At 29.0% G+C, this 8,346-nt stretch overlaps 1 protein-coding gene across 1 annotated transcript in view; it reads right to left on the reverse strand.

The window, feature by feature from the left end:
- Positions 1-6: 6 nt before the first annotated feature.
- Positions 7-8,346, reverse strand: part of LOC102681831 (serine/arginine repetitive matrix protein 2) — a gene marked incomplete at its 5' end in the record, with an annotated part of 8,800 nt that continues 460 nt past the window's right edge. The window contains 9 exons of the mRNA XM_006624236.2: positions 7-3,888; positions 3,966-4,941; positions 5,089-5,766; positions 5,895-6,136; positions 6,332-6,854; positions 6,954-7,108; positions 7,225-7,455; positions 7,526-7,863; positions 7,971-8,040. Of these exons, the coding sequence (XP_006624299.1) occupies positions 25-3,888; positions 3,966-4,941; positions 5,089-5,766; positions 5,895-6,136; positions 6,332-6,854; positions 6,954-7,108; positions 7,225-7,455; positions 7,526-7,863; positions 7,971-8,040 (7,077 nt within the window). The remainder of the gene's footprint in view (positions 3,889-3,965; positions 4,942-5,088; positions 5,767-5,894; positions 6,137-6,331; positions 6,855-6,953; positions 7,109-7,224; positions 7,456-7,525; positions 7,864-7,970; positions 8,041-8,346) is intronic.

Consider the following 8,346-nt stretch of genomic DNA (forward strand, 5'->3'; position numbering starts at 1 on the left):
TATATTATATTTTTATTTAAATATTTAAATTAAAAAACAAAATGAAATAAATTTATATAAAATCCAAACCTTATCCTTGACTTGCATTTCAACTGCAGAACTTGGAAGATCATCTAATATTTGAAGCTGGTTTTCGTCCATTCTAACACCAATTTTTGGATTTGTAGATTTTTTCTTTTTATCTTTTTCAGATTTTTTATTTCTATTTGATTTAGTGCTAGTTTTTGTGATCGGTAAAGAACCAAATAAAGCATCGAAAGCATCTTTTTTTTCTGTGGTTTTTACTGCTTTCGAATTACTATTTTTTGTAGTCTGGGTTCCAATAGGTCCTACTCCACTTCCTGTTCCAGCACTAGGTGAATTATAATTTGTAGGACTCGGTGGATCGAATATTCCATCGCTAAGCGTCGATCCAGGAGAATAAGGAGATGACATATCTACATTATCCGTTGTTTCTGTCCCGGCATCATTTCCATTTTGTCCGTTTGTTTTTGTTTGCCCGGATTTCGAGCCTCTTAAAGATTTTCCTGAATTCGTAAAAACTGGCGGTGCCTGGGAACGATCGCCAGAACGTTGTTTTTGTTGATTAGTTGGTGAAATTCGATTTGACTGTAACAAGTTACGTTGATTATTATTTGAATTTGGTGCATTAAATACTCCACTTCTCTGTACTGCTGCAGCTACAGTAGCTAGAACAGGATTCATCACTGTGAAAGGATTATTTTGATTTTGCACATTTTGTTGGTTTTGTTGTATTTCTAAATTTCCGGTCGAGACTGTAATATCATTATTGCTATCATTATCATTAACATCATCTCTTTGTGGAGATGCTCTCTTGATTGTAACCATAGAAATGATTTTAGGCTTTTCTAGTTGCTTTTCTTGACTTTGCCTTTCTTGATTTTGATTTTCCTCTTCAAGAATACTATCATCAACAGAATCATGTTTTCTTGGAGATCTTCTTCTTTCATCGCTGGAATTTGCTTCTTGACTAACATCAGGTGTTGGTGATCTGGATTTAGTTGGATCAAATGGATCATAAGCATCTGGACTTGTTGGTGGAGATGTGGGAGGTTCTGGAGGAGTATTTGGTCCAATTTTTAATCTTAATTCTAATTCTTCTTGTGCTCTCATTTCTAATTCTTCTTCGACTCTTTCATCCATTTCTTCTTCTTCTTCCTCATCTAAAAGCGGATTTAGCATTGATGGTCGTAAATTACTGCTTTGTTTATTTATCGAAAATTTTATTTGTGGTTCCGGAGGTGTTTTTGGACCCTGAGAAATAAATTGTTCTCTAGGTGGAGAAGTTTGAGAAGGTTGACATTGATCTGACGTGATTTGTTGAATTTGTTTATCATCATCATCACTAAGAATTATCACATCTCTAGGAGATGGTGTCTGTTCCCGAAATGGAGATTGATCTAAATCAATTACTGCGACTGGTTTTTTCGTAGCCGCTATTTCAGCTGCTTTTGATTTTTTCTTTTTATCTTTTTTTGGCTTTGGAGATTTAGAACGTTTATCCTTTGACTTTTCTTTTTTTGAACGTTTTGGAGGATCAGTTTGAAGAGATTCTCTACGGCGACGTTTTAAAGGAGAAATTAGAGGAATTGTCTCTGGAAGTTCTGGAACAACTGTTTGATCATTTTCATTATCTTTATTGAAACATACACTAACCAAAATATTATCTCCACTAGCAAAAACCTCTTTTGATGGTGGTGGAGTCCTATTCCTTTTTCCTTTTCTCTTTTTTTCATCTTTCGTTTTTTTGCTTTCTTTTCTACGTTCTTTCTTCTTTTTTTTAATTGCTTCTTTATTTGTTAAAATTACAGTTAGATTTTTTGGCGGAACCGAAACATTATCTAACATTGGAGACCATTCTCTAGAAGTAATTGGTTCTTGTTGAACATGTTGTGGTGTTTTTGATCTAGATCTTGACCAAGATGGTGTCCATTGTGCACTCCAAGATTCTCTTTCTTCTCTTTCTCTAGAAAACTCTTGTTCTACAATTTTATCAACTTGTTCCCAATTTCTGGAACAAGATCTTCCTTTTGATCTTGATCGACTTTGTGCTTTTCTCTTCGAATGTTTTCTTTCTCTGGATTTCGAAGACTTTCTAGGTGATTTCGATCGAGATTTTTTTCTGTTTCTCGATCGACTTCGAGATTTGTACTTTTTCTTGTCTTTACGTCTATCGCGAGATCTAGATAGTGATCTTCTAGATCGTGATATAGATCTTCTTTGTCTAGATCTCGAGATTGATCGCCTGGATCTTCTTCTCGATAAAGATCTTCGTTTTCTAGAAACAGATCTTGATCTTCTTCTAGAAAGGGATCGTTTTCTCGAAGAAGATCTTCTTCTAGAAATTGATCTTCTTTTAGGCGATTTACGTCTTCCACGAGAAACAGATCTTCGTCTGGAAAGAGATTTAGAATAAGATCTATGATCTCTCGACCATGATCTTTGTAATCTAGTTCTAGATCTACTTCTAGAGCGAATCTTGGAATATGATCTAGAACGTTTTGACGAATTACAACTTTTAGATTTACTTCTTTGTCTTGATTTTTCTCTAATATCTCTACCATATTCATCTTTTCTAGGTCTTGAAGGTCTTTCTGCAACAATTTTTCTAACATCATATCTTGGTAATTCTTTTCTTTTTTCTTTCTTTTTTACTACTTCTTTCTTTTTCTTTAATTTTTCTCTTTCCTTCGATTTTGATCTTTTTTCTTTGTCTCTATAAGATCTTTCTTTTGTATTTTTTGAAAGTTTTTTCCATGCTACTTGATTTTCTGAAGCAATATTTTCTTTATTTTTTTCTGTTTCTTTACTTTTTTCTTTCTTTTCCTTTTTCTTCCGTTTCTTTTCCTCTTCTTTTTCTTTTTCAACTTTATCTCCTTCCTTCATAATTTTTTCTTCAATGATTTCTCCATCTTCCATTTCTTTTTCCTTTCGTAAACTCAATAAAGTTAACTCATCTTCAAAATTCATTGCTTCATCTGTTTCTGAAATAGCTTCTGTGCCTAAAACATTATAATCTACTGGAGTCCTACAACTATCTAAATCATCAGGTTTATCTTTTGTTGGTGTAATTGGCTCTAATCCACTTTCAATAGATGGCAATTGTTCGGAAGAAGATTTTGATTCTTTTAAGGGAAGTTCATCTTTGCAAGGAGTATAAGCTCCATCAGACTCCCATGTGTTTTTATCAATATCTTTCTCAATTATATTTTTTTTACTAGATTTTTCTTTTTCTATAGGAAATCTTTCTTCTTCTTCTTCTTCTTCTTCTTCTTCTTCTTCTTCTTCTTCTTCTTCTTCCTCTTCCTCTTCCTCTTCCTCTTCTTCTTCCTCTTCATCATCATCATCATCATCATCATCATCATCATCATCATCATCATCGCCATTTTCTTCTTTTCCTTTATCATGTTTATCATCTTTTTCGCTTTCATAATCATATGGATTTTTAATTTTTACTGTAATATATTCTTTTTTATTTTTTGATTCTTTTTTAGAATCTTTTTTTTCAAGATCAATTTTTGATGGTTTATGAAATAAAGTAAAAGTTTTACTTCCTTCTTCAGATAGACATTCACTAATAATTTCATTTTCTAATCTTTTAGGAGATAATTGAGTTATTTCTGTAGTAATGATTACATTTGAATCATTCTCTGTTGCATTATCTTTAGATTTTTCTATCCATTCTTTCTCTTTTTCTTTTTTATTTGTGTTTTTTTCTTTCAAATTTAAAGGAATTACAGGTATTAGAATTTCTTTTATATTTTGCTCTTTATCTCCTTTTAATTGAATTTCTTCTTCATATTTGCTTTTAGTAATTTTTTTTCGTTCTTCTTCACGATCAACAGAGGTTTCTTCTTCTTTTATAAGCTACGAAAATAATATTTATAAAAATAATGATAAGTAATTAAAATATATTTTATAAATACACAATAAATATTACTTACTTCGATTTCTTTTTTCTTATCATCATTACTCTCTTTTTCTTCCTCCTGTAATCCTAACAATCTATTATTAATCTTCAATTTAGAACCAATTTTAAATGTAATCTTTCCTCTACTATCATGAGAAATTTTCTTTGGTGGAATTTTACTTAAAGTTTGCCTTTCTTTTCTCAAAGCTTCAACATATGGGTCTGATGGTTCTGGAATTTCAGTTAAATCGCAAGCCTGAACATCACCAACAATAACATCATCATCATCTGGAATAGAAGGAGGAAGAGGAGGTGGTTGAAGCGGTCCTATTTGTTGAGATAATTGTTGTTCTGTATGCCGTGCTACATCAATTGTTTGAGAAGAATAAATAGAGAAATTTGGACAATCAGCTTGAGAATCTTCTTCTTCTTCATCATCATAAGTTGATAAACGAATAGATGTATCTGAAGTTTCTGCTTGAGCTATATCTTTTGCAATTTGTTCTTCTTTTTTTTCTTCCATAATTTCTTCATTTTTCTTTGTTTCACTATCACTATCACTATCCACAGAAAAAGGATCATACTTATCATTCTTTGGAATATCTTCTTTTTGACTATCATCGATAACTAATTCTTGATCACTATCTTTATCACTCTTAGAATTTTCTTCAAAATCTAAAAGTCCTGATGGAGGTTCTGGTGGTGGTAATAATGCCATAGAACTATTTTGTTGATCTTGAAGTTCTCCATCAGACTTTGTTTCAATATCGCAATAAATATCACAATCCTCTTCTTGTCTAATAGAGACATTTTCAATATCTTGTGATTGTTGCTCAATAGATTCGCTTCTTGGAGTATCTTCCGGTAAATTTGGTGGCATATTATTTTGAGGACGTTCATTAGAAACTTGTGGAGATCTTGGACGATTATATCTTTCAGAAAAAGTATGATGCTCAGATAAACCTTCAGCAAAATTAAATTGTGGTCTTCCTGAAGGTATAAAACGGAATCTATAAAAAATAAATAAATAAGAATAATAAAAATTTCTTAAAATTACATGATTAATATATATACAATTATATAAATACAATAAAATCTAAATGTTATTTTAATATATATTTTAATATATATATAATATTTAAAATAATATTCAATACCTTTCATTTCTAAAATGTTGAGGATTTCGATTTCTGAATGGAGGATTACCTCCAAACATTGGAGGTCCACAATGTTCAAAATTTGGATTATAAAACGGAGGTTGTCCAAAATCTCTTCCAAAATTTCCACCACTTCCTCCATAATTATGTCTTCCACTTCCACTTAAGGAATCTCTTCCATAATTTTGCCCTCCATGATTATGCCTTGTATTATCCCTATAACTACCTCTAAAATTGCCTCTGTTTCCTCCTCCACAGGGATTGTTATACATTGGAGCTTGTATAATTGATTCTGGATTGATCCTAGAAATTTCTAGTGGAGTGTCAATTCTAGAAACTTCTAATGAAGTATCAACTCTAGAAACTCTGTTTTCTACAATTGATTCTACTTCTTCATTTTTGGATAGTCCTTTTTCTTTTAATTTTTCTTTTTTCAAATCATTCAATGTTTCCTTTTCTTCAATTAAAAGAAGTCCATTTGCTTTTATAGTTACATTATTATTATTTGAATGCCAAATCTCTTGATCCTTTATTATATTACTTAGAAGATCAGGTTGAGGTTGTGGTTGAGGAGTAACAATATTTTTTAAACGTAAATGTCTTCGAGAAGAAATTATAGAATGTCTTTGAACAGTTACAGTAGGACCAACAATTGCATGATAATCTTCTGTATCTGATCTGCACAAAAAAAAAATTTCAAATTTAATTGATTTTTATAAGAAATCTTTTTAAGACATAAATATTTAATTAAAACTAATTTTATTATATTTTATAAATATTTATAAATTAATCAAAAACATACTTACTCCGGAGGAGTATAATCCAAATGCAAACTCTCTCCAAAAATACTAAGTCTTGAGATTCCAGCATTATATCGGGCAATGGTTAATGCAGATCTATCTGATATAATTTGCTGATTTCTAATACTAGGTAACAAACTAGGGACATTTTTAACTGGTTTACAAATACCCAAAGCAACTGCAAGTCTTTTTTTGGTATTAGTTAAAACACTGGATAAAGTTCTAGCTCGACGTCTACGATTTTTTCTCTATAAAAAAAATAAAATATTGTTATTTTTATTTAAAAATATTTATTTTTTATAACTATTTTTATTTATTTTATTATTTTTTTATAATTTGGATTTTATACAATAAATATTGAATATTTTATAAAAAGAAACTTTTATTAAAATTGTTTTTATCTTATTGATGTACATAAAATGAATATAAACGAGATTAAATACCTTTCTCCTTTTTGTTCTTCTTCTTTTTCTTAATGTAATTGAAGCTACTCTGACATGTGTTACAGTTTCTTCTTTTTCTCCATTTTCATTACATTCTATAATTCTAACTTCCCTTAATAGAGTTTCCTTACTAGAAACATTTTTAGATTTTCCAGATTTTCTTGAATTATTTCTAGTTTCATTTTTTCGCGAGCTACCTCCAGATTGTTTATTATTACTTTTCTTTTTAGATTTATTATTATTTGAATTTTCAGAATTATTTTTATTATTAATTCTTTTTCGAGACTTTCTGGAAATACTTTCATCACTAGAATCACTAGAACTACTTCTATATTTTCGTGATTTTCTAAAATATCTGTTTGAACAATTACGATCTCCAGAACCTAAAGAACTAGAGGCATTGCTTGGGGATCGACTCTGACTTTTATCTCCAAAAGACTCCAAACCAGATGAAGTAGAAGGTTGATTTGGATCAAATGGTATTTGACGAGTTAATTGTATATTATCATCTAGTTTATTTCTTCTGCAAATATAAATTGTAAAAGAAAAAAAAATTTGAATATACAAAAATTGTTATGCTTTATTTTATATTATATTTTAATTAAAACTAAATATAATTCACCTGCGAATAGTAGCTCTAACACGTTCTGTATGTCTAGTACGAGGTATAATTCTTGGATAAGAATCTAGCGCATTAATTCGAATTCTTCCATAAGTAACACCAAGTCTACGAGCTTCTTCTATTGGATTTATGATTTCGTTCATATCAATTTTGACCTAAAGATAAATAACTTAACTGTTATTTTAATTTTCAATGATAATTATTTTAGTTTTCACTTATATTTATTAATAGAATTATTAATATAATTATTATATTATATGTAATAGCTTACAACTTCTGCATTGATTTGTCTATTCTGAGAACATTCTGGGCAAAACCATTCTTCTATAGGTACTTCGTTCAATGGAGGAGTCAAACATTCTAAATGATAACCACAATCACAACCATCACAAAGAAGCATACGATCTTCTCTATTACTTTGATGGCATACTTCACAAAATGTAAGATCATCCAAATTTTCTTCTTCACTGGAAGCGACTTCAACTGGAACACTTCTTATTATCTGAAAATAAAATTAAAAATTAATTTTAATCAATTAAAAAATAAAGTTATTATTAAATGTGTATTACAACCTGACCACCAAGTTTATCTCTGACATGAATTATTGTAAAAGTTTGTCGATCTACTGGACAAGTATTTATATTTTTACTCCATTCAATTAAACATTCTAAACAAAAACAATGTTCACAGGAAGAAGGAGTGCCCAATTGCTGTCTTTTAAAAGGAAGTAAACAAATTGGACATTTTTCTACTTGATCATCATTATTATCTGAATCTGTATCTGATATAATTTTTGGTGGTTTTTTGGCTTTTGGTTTGCCAAGAATTTTTCGTCTGACAGGAGATTTTTTTTCTAATTCTGATGAACTACTCCAGTCTGATTGCCATTCTGAAGTTTCACTACTTTCTCCTAAAAAATAAATTTGATAAATAATAATAATTAATAAATTAATTTAAATAAAAGAAATTGAAAATATTCATAAAATATATGTTTATTTGAAATATTTTTAAACTAACCAAATTGCTTGTATTTACTAGTGTTTGAACTGCTGCTTTCATAATTTAATTCATCTTTTGCAATAACCCTCTAAAAAAAATAAATAAACATTTATAATATCATATATAAATATATTAATACTATCATTATATATTATATATTGTATAAAGTTTGTTATAAATATTATACATGATTTTATATTATTACTATAATATAAAATCATGTATAATATTTATAACAAACTAAATATATTTTATAATCATATATAATATATGATAATATTTGTAAGATACAATATATAATTACATAATTTATTTAAAAGTTTAGGAAAAGTAATGAATTTTCCATCAATAAAATTTATTTTATTTTATAATAAATATTGCACTTTTTATTATA

The sequence above is a fragment of the Apis dorsata genome, unplaced genomic scaffold (genome assembly GCF_000469605.1).
Source record: "Apis dorsata unplaced genomic scaffold, Apis dorsata 1.3 scaffold_1001, whole genome shotgun sequence".
Classification (NCBI taxonomy): Eukaryota; Metazoa; Arthropoda; class Insecta; order Hymenoptera; family Apidae; genus Apis; species Apis dorsata.